The 22,036-nt window shown below is 42.8% G+C and overlaps 1 protein-coding gene across 1 annotated transcript in view; it reads right to left on the minus strand.

Annotated features, from left to right (window-relative positions):
• Positions 1 to 22,036, minus strand: part of LOC106560686 (netrin receptor UNC5A) — a 237,569-nt gene that overhangs the window by 78,165 nt on the left and 137,368 nt on the right. The window contains exon 5 of the mRNA XM_045725001.1: positions 11,222 to 11,390. Within this exon, the coding sequence (XP_045580957.1) occupies positions 11,222 to 11,390 (169 nt within the window). The remainder of the gene's footprint in view (positions 1 to 11,221; positions 11,391 to 22,036) is intronic.

Below are 22,036 nucleotides of genomic sequence, written 5' to 3' on the forward strand. Positions count from 1 at the left end.
TCAGGCAGATTCGGCGTGCTCCGTGAACACACACACACCCCCATCATGGGGAATCATTCCCCGTCATACAAGAAGGAACTAGCCTGTGCTCTAGGCTAGCATGCAGGCAATGCATCAATATACAGGAGTGATGAGCAGCAATGTTTTCAAATCAAAAACAGGAGATGGTGTTACTATGGTGATTTGGTAGTATTTCAGTCTCTACGCAGAAGTTAATCATTTAGTGCAGCATTAACATCGATAGTAGTTTCAGAGCTCATGAACACCAGAATTATTTATGCATACACTCAGTGATGGGCTATATTTTACAGGTCATCCCAGTGATGGCTATATTTTACAGGTCATCCCAGTGATATATACTACCAGTGATGGGCTATATTTTACAGGTCATCCCAGTGATGGGCTATATTTTACAGGTCATCTCAGTGATGGGCTATTTTTAAAATGTCATCCCAGTGATGGCTATATTTTACAGGTTATCCCAGTGATGGTCTATATTTTACAGGTCATCCCAGTGATGGCTATATTTTACAGGTCATCCCAGTGATGGCTATATTTTACAGGTCATCCCAGTGATATTTACCACCAGTGATGGCTATATGTTACAGGTCATCCCAGAGATATATACCACCAGTGATAGCTATATTTTACAGGTCATCAAAGAGATATATACCATCAGTGATGGCTATATTTTACAGGACATCCCAGTGATGGCTATATTTTACAGGTCATCCCAGTGATGGCTATATTTTACAGGTCATCCCAGTGATATATACTACCAGTGATGGCTATATTTTACAGGTCATCCCAGTGATATATACTACCAGTGATGGCTATATTTTACAGGTCATCCCAGTGATGGCTATATTTTACAGGTCATACCATTAATGGTCTATATTTTACCGGTAATCCCAGTGATGGCTATATTTTACAGGTCATCCCAGTGATGGCTATATTTTACAGGTCATCCCAGTGATGGCTAATTTTACAGGTCATCCCAGTGATGGCTATATTTTACAGGTCATCCCAGTGATATATACTACCAGTGATGGCTATATTTTACAGGTCATCCCAGTAATGGCTATATTTTACAGGTCATCCCAGTGATGGGCTATATTTTACAGGTCATCCCAGTGATGGCTATATTTTACAGGTCATCCCAGTGATGGCTATATTTTACAGGTCATCCCAGTGATGGCTATATTTTACAGGTCATACCAATGATGGCTATATTTTACAGGTTATCCCAGTGATGGCTATATTTTACAGGCCATCCCAGTGATGGCTATATTTTACAGGCCATCCCAGTGATATATACTACCAGTGATGGCTATATTTTACAGGTCATCCCAGTGATGGCTATATTTACAGGTCATCCCAGTGATGGGCTATATTTTACAGGTCATCCAAGTGATGGCTATATTTTACAGGTCATCCCAGTGATGGGCTATATTTTACAGGTCATCCCAGTGATGGGCTATATTTTACAGGTCATCCCAGTGATATATACTACCAGTGATGGCTATATTTTACAGGTTATCCCAGTGATGGCTATATTTTACAGGTCATCCCAGTGATGGCTATATTTTACAGGTCATACCAATGATGGCTATATTTTACAGGTTATCCCAGTGATGGCTATATTTTACAGGCCATCCCAGTGATGGCTATATTTTACAGGCCATCCCAGTGATATATACTACCAGTGATGGCTATATTTTACAGGTCATCCCAGTGATGGCTATATTTTACAGGTCATCCCAGTGATGGGCTATATTTTACAGGTCATCCCAGTGATGGCTATATTTTACAGGTCATCCCAGTGATGGGCTATATTTTACAGGTCATCCCAGTGATGGGCTATATTTTACAGGTCATCCCAGTGATGGGCTATATTTTACAGGTCATCCCAGTGATATATACTACCAGTGATGGCTATATTTTACAGGTTATCCCAGTGATGGCTATATTTTACAGGTCATCCCAGTGATGGCTATATTTTACAGGTCATCCAAGTGATGGCTATATTTTACAGGTCATACCAATGATGGCTATATTTTACAGGTCATCCCAGTGATATATACTACCAGTGATGGCTATATTTTACAGGTCATCCCAGTGATGGCTATATATTACAGGTCATCCCAGTGATGGCTATATTTACAGGTCATCCCAGTGATGGGCTATATTTTACAGGTCATCCCAGTGATGGCTATATTTTACAGGTAATCCCAGTGATGGCTATATTTTACAGGTCATCCCAGTGATGGCTATATTTTACAGGTCATCCCAGTGATGGCTATATTTTACAGGTCATCCCAGTGATATATACTACCAGTGATGGCTATATTTTACACGTCATCCCAGTGATGGCTATATTTTACAGGTCATCCCAGTGATGGGCTATATTTTACAGGTCATCCCAGTGATGGGCTATATTTTACAGGTCATCCCAGTGACCTGGTTTCTGCTCTGAGTACTCCTGCTGGTTTCTGCTCTGAGTACTCCTGCTGGTTTCTGCTCTGAGGACTCCTGCTGGTTTCTGCTCTGAGGACTCCTGCTAGTTTCTGCTCTGAGGACTCCTGCTGGTTTCTGCTCTGAGTACTCCTGCTGGTTTCTGCTCTGAGTACTCCTGCTGGTTTCTGCTCTGAGTACTCCTGCTGGTTTCTGCTCTGAGTACTCCTGCTGGTTTCTGCTCTGAGGAATCCTGCTGGTTTCTGCTCTGAAGAATCCTGCTGGTTTCTGCTCTGAGGAATCCTGCTGGTTTCTGCTCTGAGGAATCCTCCTGGTTTCTGCTCTGAGCAATCACAGTATCTGCACTCATTAGTGCATGTTTGCTGCATGAGTCACACTATTAGCATACATTTACGGTATCATGTCAGTCAACCTAGTTATATTTACTTTATTCTTATTTGCAGCGGTAGGTTTAGGCTCTGTTTATTAGCATGTCTATTCATGTATCTGCAATCAGTAGGTTTAGGCTCTGTTTAATAGCATGTCTATTCATGTATCTGCAGCAGTAGGTTTAGGCTGTTTAATAGCATGTACTAGTCATGTATCTGCAGCAGTAGGTTTAGGCTGTTTAATAGCATGTCTGTTCATGTACCTGCAGCAGTAGGTTTAGGCTGTTTAATAGCATGTCTATTCATGTATCTGCAGCAGTAGGTTTAGGCTGTTTAATAGCATGTCTGTTCATGTACCTGCAGCAGTAGGTTTAGGCTGTTTAATAGCATGTCTGTTCATGTATCTGCAGCAGTAGGTTTAGGCTCTGTTTAATAGCATGTCTATTCATGTACCTGCAGCAGTAGGTTTAGGCTGTTTAATAGCATGTCTATTCATGTATCTGCAGCAGTAGGTTTAGGCTGTTTATTAGCATGTCTATTCATGTATCTGCAGCGGTAGGTTTAGGCTCTGTTTAATAGCATGTCTGTTCATGTACCTGCAGCAGTAGGTTTAGGCTGTTTAATAGCATGTCTATTCATGTATCTGCAGCAGTAGGTTTAGGCTCTGTTTATTAGCATGTCTATTCATGTATCTGCAGCGGTAGGTTTAGGCTCTGTTTAATAGCATGTCTGTTCATGTATCTGCAGCAGTAGGTTTAGGCTGTTTAATAGCATGTCTATTCATGTATCTGCAGCAGTAGGTTTAGGCTGTTTATTAGCATGTCTATTCATGTATCTGCAGCAGTAGGTTTAGGCTCTGTTTAATAGCATGTCTATTCATGTATCTGCAGCAGTAGGGTTGGGCTGTTTAAAAGCATATCTATTCATGTGTCATGTATTTCCCCATAGGTGGTCCTCCCTGACAGTTCATCTTCTGTTCTGACAGTATTGCTCTAGTGACCGGTCATATGCTATATTATATCATATGCTATTGTAACGTTCACATCATTCTAGTCATCATGTATCATCAGTACGGGTATTAAGTATTAATTCATCTTCTGTTGTATTTTGTTATTTTCATGTGTTATACACTAGTTCTATGATGTAATAGACTGTATCTGTTAATGCTGTGGTGATGTCACCACATCCAGGTGATAGACTGTACCTCTTAATGCCGTGGTGATGTCACCACATCCAGGTGATAGACTGTACCTCTTAATGCCATTATTTGGTTAGACTGTACCTCTTAATGCCGTGGTGATGTCACCACATCCAGGTGATAGACTGTACCTCTTAATGCCGTGGTGATGTCACCACATCCAGGTGATAGACTGTACCTCTTAATGCTGTGGTGATGTCACCACATCCAGGTGATAGACTGTACCTCTTAATGCTGTGGTGATGTCACCACATCCAGGTTATAGACTGTACCTCTTAATGCCGTGGTGATGTCACCACATCCAGGTGATAGACTGTACCTCTTAATGCCGTGGTGATGTCACCACATCCAGGTAATAGACTGTACCTCTTAATGCCGTGGTGATGTCACCACATCCAGGTAATAGACTGTACCTCTTAATGCCGTGGTGATGTCACCACATCCAGGTGATGGCTGATATGCGTTGCTTTATTTTCTACACTGTATGCACATGGCATGGCTGACAATATTGCATTGTGAGAGCACGTGCTGGTTAGGCTAGGTGGATGGTGTGCTATTCATGCCTGTGTCAACTGGACATGGTGTTATAACATGACTGTATGTCCTGTGTCATCTGGACATAGTGTTATGACATGGCTGTATGTCCTGTGTCATCTGGACATAGTGTTATGACATGGCTGTATGTCCTGTGTCATCTGGACATAGTGTTATGACATGGCTGTATGTCCTGTGTCATCTGGACATAGTGTTATGACATGGCTGTATGTCCTGTGTCATCTGGACATAGTGTTATGACATGGCTGTATGAGGTGTGTGTATGAGGTAGTTGTGTGTATGAGGTGTGTGTATGAGGTGTGTGTGTGTATGAAGTGTTTGTGTGTATGAGGTGTGTGTGTGTATGAAGTGTTTGTGTGTATGAGGTGTGTGTGTATGAGGTGTGTGTATGAGGTGTGTGTATGAGGTGTGTGTATGAGGTGTGTGTGTGTAGTGTGTATGAGGTGTGTATGAGGTGTGTGTATGAGGTGTGCGTGTGTGTATGAGGTAGGTGTGTGTGTATGAGGTGTGTGTATGAGGTGTGTGTGTGTGTAACATCTTGTGTGTGTTATGTAAATTAGTGTGCTTCACCTGGTAGATGGCTGTTCAACAGTGATGTACAACATGGATGTTGAAACTACTTTTGACGTGCTCTGGTCAAACGTAGTGGACTACATAGGGAATAGAATACCAGTAGGGACACTACCCAGGGAGAGAGACAGAGATAGACATAGAGAGAGAGACAGAGAGAGACAGAGATAGAGAGAGACAGAGGAAGACAAAGAGAGAGACAGAGAGAGAGAGAAAGACAGACAGAGAGAGAGGCAGAGCGAGAGAGAGACAGAGCGAGACAGAGAGAGAGACAGAGAGAGAGAGAGAGAGAGAACAACTCCAAACCTCAATTTACAGAGACGGAGAGACAGCGAGACAGAGCGAGACAGAGAGAGAGAGAGAGAGAGAGAGAGAGAGAGAGAGAGAGAGAGAGAGAGAAAACTCCAAACCTCAATTTACAGAGACAGACACAGAGAGAGATGGAGAGACAGAGAGACAGAGCGAGACAGAGAGCTATATCTGAGCCAGGGGCTGATGATTAAACGTGCAGCTCTAACCTCAGACTTCGACAGGCCAATCTTTCGCTCTGACATCCCACCACCCACCTACACAGAGGGGTAAATCATTTATGCCCAATATTGAACATGAAAGAAGACCTACGCCCCAACACCTTCTCTACCTCCCCTCCTGACATTCCGAACGGTCGCTGCAGCCACCCGGAAAGAAAAACCTACCTCCATCCCCTGCCCCAGCCAACCCCAGGCCAATAACCCCTACAAACAGAGGGAGAGAACAACTCCAAACCTCAATTTCCACTCCAGGCAAAATGAAAAAGACTGATGATCATAAAATAGAAGAGACGAGAGGAGGAAGGGAAGATAACACGAGAGACGGGAGAGAAGAGAAGAGGAGAGGAGAGAGGTCTCCTCCACTCATCATTTCATCTCCTTCTCCTTCTCTCCTTCTCTCCACCTCTGTCTCTGTCTCTCTCTCGTTCAATTCAATTTGCTTTCTTGACATGACGTAACTATGTAGATATTGCCAAAGCTTTTCTAAGGTTTTGATCAGTAACCATGGTCAAATAGTTAGCCACAGTGTACTGTCGATTTAGGGACAGATAGCACTGCATTTTGCTTTTGTGCTTGTGCTTCCTAATAAGTAATGTAGTTCTGTTTTGACTGTGTTGTAATTTGGTTTATTCTGCTTGATTGGATGTTCTGGTCCTGAGGCTTCAGTGTGTTAGTAGAACAGGTTTGTGAACTCAGCCCCCGGACCAGCTGGATGAGGGTCCTGAGGCTTCAGTGTGTTAGTAGAACAGGTTTGTGAACTCAGCCCCAGGACCAGCTGGATGAGGGTCCTGAGGCTTCAGTGTGTTAGTAGAACAGGTTTGTGAACTCAGCCCCAGGACCAGCTGGATGAGGGTCCTGAGGCTTCAGTGTGTTAGTAGAACAGGTTTGTGAACTCAGCCCCAGGACCAGCTGGATGAGGGTCCTGAGGCTTCAGTGTGTTAGTAGAACAGGTTTGTGAACTCAGCCCCAGGACCAGCTGGATGAGGGGACTCTTTTCTTTGCTCAGCTCTTGGCATTGCAGGGCTTGGTAATGATATGAGAGGGGGTCACTGTACTTTAGATGTTTCCAAAACTTAATTGCTATTTTTTTAGTTTTTATAGCTAGTGGATATTGGCCTAATTCTGCCCTGCATGCATTGTTTGTAGTTTTCATCTGGACATCTAGAAGGATCTGACAGAACTCTGCATGCAGGGTTTCAATGGGGTGTTTGTCCCATTTGGTGAAATCTTGTTTTGCAAGTGCTGTTTTGCATACCTCGCTGCCATAAAGTACAATTGGTTTAATGACACACTCAAATAGTGTTAGACAAATTTTAATAGGTATTTCTCTCTCTCAATTCAAGGGGCTTTATTGGCATGGGAAACATATGTTAAAAATGCCAAAGCAGGTGAAGTAGAATAAAAATGAACAGTAAACATTACACTCACAGAAGTTCCAAAAGAATAAAGACATTACAAATGTCATATTGTGTATACAGTCGTGGCCAAAAGTTTTGAGAATGACACAAATATTAATTTTCACAAAGTTTGCTGCTTCAGTGTCTTTACATATTTTTCTCTGATGTTACTATGGAATACTGAAGTATAATTACAAGCATTTCATCAGTGTCAAAAGCTTTTATTGACAATTACATGAAGTTGATGCAAAGAGTCAATATTTGCAGTGTTGACCCTTCTTTTTCAAGACCTCTGCAAACCGCCCTGGCATGCTGTCAATTAAGTTCTGCATAATCAATGCTTGGAGTTTGTCAGAATTTCTGGGTTTGTTTGTCCACCCACCTCTTGAGGTTTGACCACACGTTCTCAATGGGATTAAGGTCTGGGGAGTTTCCTGGCCATGGACACAAAATATTTGTTCCCCGAGCCACTTAGTTATCACTTTTGCCTTATGGCAAGGTGCTCCATCATGCTGGAAAAGGCATTGTTCGTCACCAAACTGTTCCTGGGTGGTTGGGGGAAGTTGCTCACTGTCACGTCCTGACCAGTATAAGGGGTTATTAATCATTGTAGTTTGGGTGTGGCAGGGGTGTGTTTGTTTTGTGTTGTCGGGGTTTTGGGGTTTTGTTCTATGTTCTTGCATTGCTGTGTGTAGCCTGCAAGACTGTTTGTCGTTTGTTCGTTTTCTTGTTTTTGTTACGTGTCTCTAATAAAAGTAAAAATGAGCACTCAACCCGCTGCGCCTTGGTCTACTACGTACAACAATCGTTACACTCTCGGAGGATGTGTTGGTACCATTCTTTATTCATGGCTGTGTTCTTAGGCAAAATTGTGATTGAGCCCACTCCCTTGGCTGAGAAGCAACCCCACACATGAATGGTTCAGGATGCTTTACTGTTGGCATGACACAGTACTGATGGTAGTGCTCACCTTGTCTTCTCCGGACAAGCTTTTTTCCGGATGCCCCAAACAATCGGAAAGGGGATTCATCAGAGAAAATGGCTTTACCCCAGTCCTCAGCAGTCCAATCCCTATACCTTTTGCAGAATATCAGTCTGAAATGATATTTTTCCTGGAGAGAAGTGGCTTCTTTGCTGCCCTTCTTGACACCAGGCCATCCTCCAAAAGTCTTCGCCTCACTGTGCATGCAGATGCACTCACACCTGCCTGCTGCCATTCCTGAGCAAGCTCTGTACTGGTGGTGCCTCGATCCCGCAGCTGAATCAACTTTAGGAGACGGTCCTGGCACTTGCTGGACTTTCTTGGGCGCCCTGAAGCCTTCTTCACAACAATTGAACTGCTCTCCTTGAAGTTCTTGATGATTTGATAAATGGTTGATTTAGGTACAATCTTACTGGCAGAAATATCCTTGCCTGTGAAGCCCTTTTTGTGCAAAGCAATGATGACGGCACATGTTTCCTTGCAGGTTACCATGGTTGACAGAGGAAGAACAATGATTCCAAGCACCACCCTCCTTTTGAAGCTTCCAGTCTGTTATTCGAACTCAATCAGCATGACAGAGTGATCTCCAGCCTTGTCCTCGTCAACACTGACACCTGTGTTAACGAGAGAATCACTGACATGATGTCAGCTGGTCCTTTTATGGAAGGGCTGAAATGCAGTGGAAATGTTTTTGGGGGATTCAGTTCATTTGCATGGCAAAGAGGGACTTTGCAATTAATTGTAATGCATATGATCACTCTTCATAACATTCTGGAGTATATGCAAATTGCCATCATATAAACTGAGGCAGCAGACTTTGTGAAAATTAATATTTGTGTCATTCTCAAAACTTTTGGCCATGCCTGTATATACAGTGTTGTAACGAAGTGCAAATGGAATTATAGGCCTCCTCTGGCTGGTTATAGACAGACTAACACATTCAACCTAATGGAGTTATAGACCTACTCAGGCTGGTTATAGACCTACTCAGGCTGGTTATAGACAGACTACCACATTCAACCTAATGGAGCTATAGACCTACTCAGGCTGGTTATAGACCTACTCAGGCTGGTTATAGACAGACTACCACATTCAACCTAATGGAGTTATAGACCAACTCAGGCTGGTTATAGACCTACTCGGGCTGGTTATAGACCTACTCAGGCTGGTTATAGACAGAATGTCACATTCAACCTAATAGAGATATAGACCTACTCAGGCTGGTTATAGACCTACTCAGGTTGGTTATAGACAGATTATCACATTGGACCTAATGGAGATATAGACCTACTCAGGCTGGTTATAGACAGACTATAACATTCAACCTAATGGAGTTATAGACCTACTCAGGCTGGTTATAGACCTACTCAGGCTGGTTATAGACAGACTATAACATTAGACCTATACCGTAGCCCACATAGCCCATCTATCCTATTTAAAAAGGACTGAAGACAGAAACTGATCATTTGGTTCAATTTCAACCGACTGTGTAGCCTAGTACCCACACTAAAACTGTTAAAATGTTCAAATCAAAATTATATTGCAAAACAACGTGGACAGTCAGCAGCATCACATATTCAGAACCGCTAGACCGTAACATAATAAACTAAAGCACTGATCATTGAGAACGAGATCAGAATGACTGCTAAGGCTTGATCCATAAATTAAATAATTCAATAGGTAGCCTAGTCTACAGAACTAAACCAATCCATATGTTCAAAAGGCCTGATCAATAACCAACGCATTCACAAATCAAAATATGTTTTTTGGGGGGGATTTAGTTTCAAAGCTCTGACGAAGGACACGAGAACTACAAACAGAAATTCCTCGCACCCCCCCAAAAAAATGTAATACTTATTTCAAAGATGTAGCCTACGATTAAATACTTGTGATCATAAAAAAACAAAAAACACTTAGCCTACATTTGATCACCACAGCAGAAGCTTCGCTATTCGTTCCAAATGAAGTTGCCTTGTTGAGTTGTACGGTATGGCTACTTGAAGGGGCCTAATCACTCTCAGCCCACCTCTTCCAAATGCATTGTGGTTAAGTATGTAAATCTAATTCTACTAGATGAAGAGGTGAGATGAGTGCAACATCCTGGCATTTGAAACCATACTAGATTTTTAGAAAATTCACATACGGAGAAAGCGTCATGCTTGATGGCGTTGTTTCCTGCTATTGGTTGATTTCAGCAGCACACCCCCCATATCTAACGATCAGCTGTTGTCAAAGGCCTCAATGACTACGATATCCGGGCATTTAAAGTATACTTGATTTGACGCATTCTCTCTCTCTCTCTCTCTCTCTCTCTCTCTCTCTCTCACTCTCACTCTCACTCTCTCTCACACTCTCACTCTCTCTCTCTACTCTCTCTACTCTCTCTCTACTCTCTCTCTACTCTGACATACAGTATTCCTGAGCCGACACACAGACATTGAAGAATTTATATGAAGGTGAGGGGAGGTTGGATCTCTGCGCTGCTTTCTAATGTAGTCTACAGGTAGAGTAGAGAGGGGAACTGCCCAGAGGCCAGTACTGTATAGAGGGGTCTTTGTAATTGGTGTCAGGGGGGTCAGAAGCACAGCGTTTAAGAAGTACCTTGAGGTTATATGCAATTTAAATGTCAAAGGAGACATTTGAAGAGAGAATTGAATTCCTTTTGAATAACTTCACATGATTGATATTTTTTTAATACATATTTTATTATTATTATTATTATTTTTTGCTTACAGCACTTGGTATTCCCAGTACTAACCAGGCCCAACCTATCTTAGCCCCCCCCAAACCATCCTCTACCCCGGACGGCGCTGGGCTATTTGTGCGCCGTCCTATGGAGTTCCCTGTGATCGTTCTATTTCCTCAAAACCCATAGCTTCTGGGTTTGCTCAATTAGTTAGTTGAATCAGCTGTGTTAGTTGGGCTGGAACAAAAACCTGCAAAAAAAAGGGCTAAAAAAATAAAGTAATCTAGCTGTAATGCTGTTCCTCTCACGTGTGAATATGTGTGTGTGTGTGTGTGTTTGTGTGAATACGTGTGTGTGTGTGTGTGTGTGTGTGTGTGTGTGTGTGTGTGTGTGTGTGTGTGTGTGTGTGTGTGTGTGTGTGTGTGTGTGTGTGTGTGTGTGTGTGTGTGTGTGTTCTCACCTCCCAGACGCCTTCGTAGTTCTGTTTCTTCAGCCTGATGGCCCAGTTCTCAGGACAGGCGTCAGAACAATGGTCCATGCTGAGAATGGTGGGCCGCGTCAGAACCACCCCCGGAGGACCACAGCTCACTATGGGACTCAGCAGGGTCTGGCAGCCCACCAAGGGTAACCTGCATGGGTGGAGAGAGAGGAGTGGTTATGGGGAGTAGGCAGAGGGGAGGAGGGGGTAGGTGAGGGTAGGGGCAGAGGGGAGACGGGAGGAGAGGGTGGTAGAGGGTAGGGGCAGAGGGAAGACGGGAGGAGGGAGTGGTAGAGGGTACGGGCAGAGGGGCAGAGGGGAGGAGAGGGTGGTAGAGGGTAGGGGCAGAGGGGAGACGGGAGGAGAGGGTGGTAGAGGGTAGGGGCAGAGGGGAGACGAGAGGAGAGGGTGGTAGAGGGTACAGGGCAGAGGGGAGACGGGAGACGGAGGAGAGGGTGGAAGAGGGTAGGGGCAGAGGGGAGACGGGAGGAGAGGGTGGTAGAGGGTACAGGGCAGAGGGGAGACGGGAGGAGAGGGTGGTAGAGGGTAGGGGCAGAGGGGAGACGGGAGGAGAGGGTGGTAGAGGGTAGGGGCAGAGGGGAGACGGGAGGAGAGGGTGGTAGAGGGTAGAGGCAGAGGGGAGACGGGAGGAGAGGGTGGTAGAGGGTAGTGGGGAAGGGTTAGATGAGGGTAGGTGCCAAAGGGGAGAGGGGGTGTATAAGGGTTGGGGGAGAGATGTTGGGGTGGGAGAGAGATTTAAGGGAGCAAGGTGGAGGAGGAAAGACAGCAGGGCTTTATTCATGAGTTGTTTAGAGTCACTAATGATCTGACGTGGGTCTACTTTACCATCTAGATAATCTGCAGTAGCTAGCTAGTGAACCCTTTACATCAGTGGAGCTGGCTAACTGGTACTGGTGCTGTGAGCTGCAATGATCCTTGTTAACAAGGCCATGCAGTGTGAAGAATAAGCTGCAGTCAAACTCTATGGTAATTAACGGCCTCCTGGTCAGGCTCCGTAGACGTGCACATCGCACACCGTTCCCGAGTATACTACTCGCCAATGTCCAGTCTCTTGACAACAAGGTAGACGAAATTCGAGCAAAGTGTTGCGTTCCAGAGAGACATCAGAGATTGTAACATCCTCTAATTCACGGAAACACGGCTCTCTCGGGATATGTTGTCGGAATCGGTTCAGCCACCGGGCTTCTCCATGCATCGCTCCGAAAGAGATAAACACCTCACTGGGAAGAGGAAGGGCAGGGGTGTATGCTTCATGATTAATGACTCATTGTGTAACCATAACAACACACAGGAACTCAAGTCCTTCTGCTCACCCGACCTAGAATTCCTTACAATCGAATGCTGGCCATATTACCTCCCAAGAGAATTCTCATCAGTTATCGTAAACAGCTGTGTACATTCCCCCTCAAGCAGACCCCACGACGGCCCTCAAGGAACCTCACTGGACTCTATGTAAACTGGAAACCATATATTCTGAGGCTGCATTTATTGTAGCTGGGGATTTTAACAAAGGAAATTTGAGAACAAGGCTACCTCTATTCTATTAGCATATTGATTGTAGTACACGCAGGGGTAATACACTCGATCACTGCTATTCTAATTTCCGCGATGCATACAAAGCCCTCCTGCGCCCTCCCTTCGGCAAATCCGACCATGACGCAATCTCGCTCCTACCGTCTTATAGGACCCTCCTATAGGCAGAAACTCAAACAGGATGTACCAGTGACTAGAACCATTCAATGCTTGTCTGACCAATCGGAATCCACACTTCAAGATTGTTTTGATCATATGAACCGAGATATGTTCCCGTCAGCCTCAGAGAACAACATCGACCAATACGCTGACTCGGTGAGTGAGTTTATAAGAAAGTGCATTGGAGATGTTGTACTCACTGTGATTATTTAAACCTACCCTAACCAGAAACCGTGCTGAAACCCTAACTGAAAGCGCGAAACACCGCATTTAGCCATGAAAAGAGGCCTGGGAATAAGGCTGAATATAAATAGTGTAGTTATTCCCTCCGCAAGGCAATCAAGCAAGCGGAATGCCGGTACAGGGACAAAGTGGAGTAGCAATTCAACGGCTCAGACATGAGACGTATGTGGCAGGGTCTACAGGAAATCACGGACTACAAAAAGAAAACCAGCCACGTCATGCTTCCAGGCAAACTAAACACCTTCTTTGTCCGCTTTGAATATAATACAGTGCCACCGTTGTGGCCCACTAACAAGAACTGCGCCCCCCCCCCCCTTCTCCGTGGCCGACGTGAGTTATACATTTAAACGTGTTAACCCTCGCAAGGCTGCCAGCCCAGACGACATCCCTAGACGCGCCCTCAGAGCATGCGCAGACCAGCTGGCATGCTTACAGACATATTCAATCGCTAGGTAATCTCTCCCTATCCCAGTCTGCTGTCCCCACATGCTTCAAGATTGCCACCATAGTTCCTGTACTGAAGAAGGCAAAGGTAACTGAACTAAATGACTATCGCCCCGTAGCACTCACTTCTGTCATCATGAAGTGCTTTGAGAGACTAGTCAAGGATCATATCACCCCCACCTTACCGGCCACCCTAGACCCACTTCAGTTTGCTTACCGCCCCAATAGGTCCACTGACTAAAAAAATTGCCATCACACTGTACACTGCCCTAACCCATCTGGACAAGAGGAATACCTATGTAAGAATGCTGTTCATTGACTACAGCTCAGTATTCAACAACATAGTACCCTCCAAGCTCATCATCAAGCTGGAGGCCCTGGGTCTCAACCTCGCCCTGTGCAATTGGCTCCTGGACAGGCCAAAAAGATCATCAAGGACAATAACCACCCGAGCCACTGCCTGTTCACCCCGCTACCATCCAGAAGGCGAGGTCAGTACAGGTGCATTAAAGCTGGGATCGAGAGACTGAAAAATAGCTTCTATCTCAAGGCCATCAGACTGCTAAACAGCAATCACTAACTCAGAGAGGCTGCTGCCTACATTGAGACCCAAGCACTGGCCACTTTAATAAATGGATCACTAGTCACTTTAAACAATGCCACTTTAAATAATGCCACTTTAATAATGTTTACATATCTTACATTAATAACCTGTTGGGGCTAGGGGGCAGTATTTTCACGGCCGGATGAAAAACGTACCCAATTTAAACAGGTTACTATTCTGGCCCAGAAAATAGAATCTGCATATTATTAGTAGATTTGGATAGAACACACTCTGAAGTTTCTAAAACGGTTTGAATGGTGTCTGTGAGTATAACATAACTCATATGGCAGGCAAAAAACCTGAGAAAAATTGAATCAGGAAGTGGGAGAAATTAGAAATGTAGTTTTGTTTTGAATCCCTTGAAAAACTACAGTGACATAGGATTTATGTTGCATCTCCTAACTCTTCCATTGGCTGTCAACAATCTTTAGGAACTGGTTTCAACCGTCATCTGTTACCGGGCAGAAAATTATGGCTCAGTCAGTCACTGGCCAGTCTGAGGAGATGCACGTGACTTTGTTGTTTTTTTATTTTTCTTCTGGGATGAACACGTATTGGTTGTAAAATTATCGCAATTTTACGTTAAAAAATACCCTAAAGGATTGATTGTAAACATCGTTTGACGTGTTTCTACAAACGGCAATGGAACTTTGAACATTTCGTCTATGGATTTGCGTCCACGCCACATGGCATTGTAAAGTGTTCTGGATGGGTCAACAAAACGGACGCATTTGGACATAAATTATGGACTTTGCAGAACAAATGAACATTTCTTGTGGAAGTGGGTGCCCATCCGAGTGCATTCCGCCGAAGATCAGCAAAGGTAAGTAAATATTTCGAACAAATTGTTAGAGATTTGTTGACGCCGTGGTTGTTGGCTAACTGTATAGCTTAGCATTGAAGGCTAAGTTCTGTACTCAGAATATTGAACAATGTGCTTTTTCAGTAACGTTATTTTGAAATCTGACAAAGTGGTTGCATAAAGGAGTAGATTATCTCTAATTCTTTAAATAATTGTTATAAATTCTATCAACTTTTATGAGTTCTTCTGTAAATTAAATGTGCCTATTCACAGGGAGTTATGGGGAGAAAACATTTTCTGAACGTCACACGCCAATGTAAAAATTGGGTTTTTGGATATAAATATAAACTGGATCGAACAAAAAATGCATTGTTGTCTAACATGATGTCCTAGGAGTGTCATCTGATGAAGATTGTCAAAGGTTAGTGCTTAATTTTAGCTGTATATCTGGTTTTGTGATGGCTATCGTGCTTGAAATCGGACAATGTGATTGGATTAACGAGTAGAGTATCTTTAAAATGCCGTATAATACTTGAATTTTAATTTTGAGATAATTTTGTTTTGAATATCGCGCCGTGCTATCTCACTGGTTGTTGTCCAACCAATCCCATTAGCGGGATTGTATCTCGATGTCACGTCCTGACCAGTATAAGGGTTAATTGTTATGGTAGTTTGGTCAGGACGTGGCAGAGGGTATTTGTTTTATGTGGTTTGGGGTGGTGTTTTTGTAGAAGGGCGTTTGATTTATTATTTCCGGGTTTTGGTTTATGTTCTAGGTTTATGTATTTCTATGTTTAGTCTAGTGAGTGTATTTCTATGTTAGGTTAATGGGGGTTTGGGACTCTCAATTGGAGGCAGGTGCTTCCTCGTTGCCTCTGATTGAGAGTCCTATATATGGGTAATTGTTTGGTGTAGGTTTTGTGGGAGATTGTTTCTTGTCTAGCGTGTGTGAGCCTGAGAAGACTGTTCGTTGATCGTGAGTTCGTTTCGTTATTTTGGTGTTCATTTTGAGTCTAATAAAAGTTCAAGATGAGCAACCACATACCTGCTGCATTTTGGTCCTCCTTTCCCAATGACAACCGTGACACTCGAAGGGGTCCTCATATCACATGTATATTTTGATTTGATTTATACTGTATTTTATACCATCTATTGCACCTTGCCTCATCCATATACTGTATGTATATGTACAGTTGAAGTCAGAAGATTACACACAACTTAGCCAAATACATTTAAACTCAGTTTTTCACAATTCCTGACATTTAATCCTAGTAAAAATTCCCTGTTTTAGGTCAGTTGGGATCCCCACTTTATTTGAAGAATGTTAAATGTCAGAATAATAGTAGAGAGAATTATTTATTTCAGCTTTTATTTCTTTCATCACATTCCCAGTGGGTCAGAAGTTTACATACACTCAATTAGTATTTGGTAGCATTGCCATTAAATTGCGTAACTTGGGTCAAACGTTTTGAGTAGCCTTCCACAAGCTTCCTAAAATAAGTTGGGTGAATTTTGGCCCATTCCTCCTGACAGAGCTGGTGTAACTGAGTCAGGTTTGTAGGCCTCCTTGCTCTCACATGCTTTTTCAGTTCTGCCCACAATTTCTATACGATTGAGGTCAGGGCTTTGTGATGGCCACTCCAATACCTTGACTTTCTTGTCCTTAAGCCATTTTGCCACAACTTTGGAAGTACGCTTGGGGTCAATGTCCATTTGGAAGACCCATTTGTGTCACGGCTGTCGTAGGAATGAGCAGACCAAAGTGCAGCGTGTGTGTCGTTCCACATATTTATTTATACTGTGAAACTATGCAATATATAAATACACTGAAATAAAAAAATGTAAAAAAAACGTGACGCAGAGATGAACACATAAACAACTCAAAATTAATCACCCACAAAACCCAGGTGAAAAACCCCTACTTAAGTATGATCTCCAATTAGAGACAACGAGGACCAGCTGCCTCTAATTGGAGATCATCCCAAACAAAACCCCAACATAGAAATACAAAACTAGAACCTAAACATAGAAATAGAAAACCTACAAAAAAAACCTGTCACACCCTGACATACTCTACCATAGAAAATAACATCTTTCTATGGTCAGGATGTGACAATTTGCAACCAAGCCTCAACTTCCTGACTGATGTCTTGAGATGTTGCAATATATCCACACCATTTTCCTGCCTCATGATGTCATCTATTTTGTGAAGTGCACCAGTCCCTCCTGCAGCAAACCACCCCCACAACAAGATGCTGCCACCCCCATGCTTCATGGTTGGGATGCTGTTCTTCAGCTTGCAAGCCGCCCCTTTTTTCCTCCAAACATAGCGATGGTCATTATGGCCAAACAGTTCTATTTTTGTTTCATCAGACCAGAGGACATTTCTCCAAAAAGCACGATCTTTGTCCCCATGTGCAGTTGCAAACCATAGTCTGGCTTTTTTTTTATGGCGGTTCTGGAGCAGTGGCTTCTTCCTTGCTGAGCTGCCTTTCAGGTTATGTCGATATAGGACTCGTTTTTACTGTGGATATAGATACTTTTGTACCTATTTCCTCCAGCATCTTCACAAGGTCCTTAGCTGTTGTTCTGGGATTGATTTGCACTTTTCGCACCAAAGTACGTTCATCTCTAGGAGACAGAACGCGTCTCCTTTCTGAGCGGTATGACGGCTGCGTGGTCCCTTGGTGTTTATACTTGCGTACTATTGTTTGTACAGATTAACGTGGTACCTTCAGGCGTTTGGAAATTGCTTGTGTCACGCACGAAGCAGATGTCCTAACTGACTTGCCAAAACTATAGTTTGTTAACAAAAAATGTGTGGAGTGTTGAAAAATGAGTTTTAACCTGTCTGGGCTAGGGGGCAGTATTTTCACGGCCGGATGAAAAACGTACCCAATTTAAAACCTGTTGAGGATCCCTGCCCGGTATTGGGATTTATTGTCAAGAGACCATGGCGGGAAATTCAAAACTGCAAGAATCTAATAATTTCAATTTCTCAAACAATCAACTATTTTTCACCATTTGAAAGATAAACATCTCCTAAATCCAACCACATTGTCCGATTTCAAAGAGGCTTTACGGCAAAAGCATAAAGTTAGGTTATGTTAGGAGAGTACATTGAAAATAGCTGTGTGTAATGTTTTGTCAATTCAAAGACAGGCGTCACCAAAAGCAGATAACCAGCTAAAATTATGCACTAACCTTTGACAATCTTCCTCAGATGACACTCCTAGAACATTATGTTATACAATACATGCATTTTTTGTTCCATCAAGTTCATATTTATATCCAAAAATAGCATTTTACAGTAGCGGTGAAATTCAGAATTTTTTTCCCCTCAAATGCTTCCGGTGAATCAACGTTACAATTTACAAAATTACTATTCGAAAACATTGGTAAATTATAATATTGTCATTCAAATAATTATAGTTTAACATTTCGTAAATGCTACTGCATTGCCAGATTTCTAAACAACTTTACTGGGAAATCACACTTTGCAATAAACGGGGTGCTGTGCTAAGAACAATAGGCTAGGATATACAGGTTAGCACCATCTTGTAACCATCTAATATCAATAATACTATTGTCAATAATCGCTTACCTTTGATTATCTTCATCCATTGGCACTTCCAGAAATCCCAGGTCCACAACAAATGTGGTTTCTTTCGACAAAGTTCATAATTTATGTCCAAATAACTCCAAGTTATTCCATGTTGATAGCGCTTCGGTAGGCTACTCAAAAGTAGGGTGGGGGGGAAGTCACGACGAAAAGTTTAAAAAAATTATCTATTTACGTTTGTTCAAACATGTCAAACGTTGTTTAGCATAAAACTTTAGAGCCATTTTTAACGTGAAACATCAATAATGTTTCAACCCGACCTCTCCTGTGTCTTGAAAAACGTTTTTGAAAAATGTCTCGCCTCACATGAACTCACATGAATGCGTAGGTGCGAGCAATAATGAAGTGACGACATCCCAGGGACGTCAACTTCTCTTCCTTGTCATCCGGTCTCTGTTCATCATAGATGCTTCAAACAACTTTATAAAGATCGTTGATATCTAGTGGAAGCCGTAGGAAGTGCGAACTGAATCCTTTGTCACTGTGTGATCTATTAGCAATGACTCGAAAAATAGTACAGCCACAAAATTCTTTCGTTTTTCTCAGGTTTTTGCCTGCCATATGAGTTTTGTTATACTTACAGACACCATTCAAACAGTTTTAGAAAATTCAGACAATGTGGTTACATCAAGGAGAAGTGTATATTTAAAATGGTGTAAAATAGTTGTATGTTTGAGAAAGTTGAATTATGACATTTTGTTGTTTTTGAATTTTCCGCCCTGATATTTCACTGGCTGTGTCCCGCAGGTGGGATGCTAGCGTCCCACCTAGCCCATAGAAGTTATTAATGACTGCAACCTAAGTGTATGTAAACTTCCCACTTCAACTGTACATATTCTCACTCAACCCTTTACATTTGTGTGTATAAGGTAGTTGTTGGGGAATTGTTAGATTAGTTGTTAGATATTTCTGCACTGTCGGAACTAGAAGCACAAGCATTTCGCTACACTCGCATTCACATCTGTTAACCATGTGTATATGACTAATACAATTTGTTTTGATTTCATTTGATTTAAACTACTGAGAATAAACTACAGTCTTACTCTATGGTAATAAATTACAGTCTTACTCTATGGTAATAAACTACAGTCTTACTCTATGGTGATAAACCACTGAGAATAAACTATAGTCTTACTCTATAGTGATAAATTACTGAGAATAAACTAGTCTTACTCTATGGTAATAAACTACTGAGAATAAACTACAGTCTTACTCTATGGTAATAAACTACTGAGAATAAACTACAGTGTTACTCTATGGTAATAAACTACAGTCTTACTCTATGATAATAAACTACAGTGTAACTCTATGGCAATAAACTACTGAGAATAAACTACAGTCTTACTCTATGGTAATAAACTACTGAGAATAAACTACAGTCTTACTCTATGGTGATAAATTACTGAGAATAAACTACAGTCTAAGTGACTAATACAATTTGTTTTACTCTATGGTAATAAACTACAGTGTTACTCTATGGTAATAAACTACTGAGAATAAACTACAGTCTTACTATATGGCAATAAACTACTGAGAATAAACTACAGTCTTACTCTATGGTAATAAACTACAGTCTTACTCTATGGTAATAAACTACTGAGAATAAACTACAGTCTTACTCTATGGTGATAAATTACTGAGAATAAACTACAGTCTTACTCTATGGTAATAAACTACAGTCTTACTCTATGGTAATAAACTATTGAGAATAAACTACAGTCTTACTCTATGGCAATAACTACCGAGAATTAACTAGTCTTACTCTATGGTGATAAACTACTGATAATAAATTACAGTCTTACTCCATGGTAAACTACAGAATCCTAATTTACTACTGAAGAGATACAGTGAGGGAAAAAAGTATTTGATCCCTGCTGATTTTGTACGTTTGCCCACTGACAAAGCAATGATCAGTCTATAATTTTAATGGTAGGTTTATTTGAACAGTGAGAGAAAGAATAACAACAACAAAAATACGAAAAAACGCATGTCAAAAATGTTATAAATTTACATTTACATTTACGCTCTTATCCAGAGCGACTTACAAATTGGTGTATTAACCTTATGATATCCAGTGGAACAACCACTTTACAATAGTACATCTATATCTTTTTTGGGGGGAGGGTGGGGGGGAGGGTTAGAAGGATTACTTAATCCTATCCTAGGTATTCCTTAAAGAGGTGGGGATTCAGGTGTCTCCGGAAGGTGGTGATTGACTCCGCTGTCCTGGCGTCGTGAGGGAGCTTGTTCCACCATTGGGGTGCCAGAGCAGCGAACAGTTTTGACTGGGCTGAGCGGGAACTGTGCTTCCGCAGAGTTAGGGGGGCCAGCAGGCCAGAGGTGGATGAACGCAGTGCCCTTCTTTGGGTGTAGGGACTGATCAGAGCCTGAAGGTACAGAGGTGCCGTTCCCTCACAGCTCCGTAGGCAAACACCATGGTCTTGTAGCAGATGCGAGCTTCAACTGGAAGCCAGTGGAGTGTGCGGAGGAGCAGGGTGAATTGAGAGAACTTGGGAAGGTTGAACACCAGACGGGCTGCGGCGTTCTGGATGAGTTGTAGGGGTTTAATGGCACAGGCAGGGAGCCCCGCCAACAGCGAGTTGCAGTAATCCAGACGGGAGATAACAAGTGCCTGGATTAGGACCTGCGCCGCTTCCTGTGTGAGGCAGGGTCGTACTCTGCGAATGTTGTAGAGCATGAACCTACAGGATCGGGTCACCGCCTTGATGTTAGCGGAGAACGACAGGGTGTTGTCCAGGGTCACACCAAGGCTCTTAGCACTCTGGGAGGAGGACACAATGGAGTTGTCAACCGTGATGGCGAGATCATGGAACGGGCAGTCCTTCCCCGGGAGGAAGAGCAGCTCCGTCTTGTCGAGGTTCAGCTTGAGGTGATGATCCGTCATCCACACTGATATGTCTGCCAGACATGCAGAGATGCGATTTGCCACCTGGTTATCAGAAGGGGGAAAGGAGAAGATTAACCTGTTGGGGGTAGGGGGCAGTATTGACACGGCCGGATAAAAAAACGTACCCGATTTAATCTGGTTACTACTCCTGCCCAGTAACTAGAATATGCATATAATTATTGGCTTTGGATAGAAAACACCCTAAAGTTTCTAAAACTGTTTGAATGGTGTCTGTGAGTATAACAGAACTCAAATGGCAGGTCAAAACCTGAGAGATTCCTTTACAGGAAGTGGCCTGTCTGACCATTTATTGTCTTTCTTTGACATCTCTTTCCAAAACTTAGGATCTCTGCGGTAACGTGACACTTCCCACGGCTCCAATAGGCTCTCAGAGCCCGGGAAAAACCTGAATGTCGTCATTCCAGCCCCAGGCTGAAACACATTATCGCCTTTCTCAAGTG

The sequence above is a fragment of the Salmo salar genome, chromosome ssa09 (assembly GCF_905237065.1).
Source record: "Salmo salar chromosome ssa09, Ssal_v3.1, whole genome shotgun sequence".
NCBI lineage: Eukaryota > Metazoa > Chordata > Actinopteri > Salmoniformes > Salmonidae > Salmo > Salmo salar.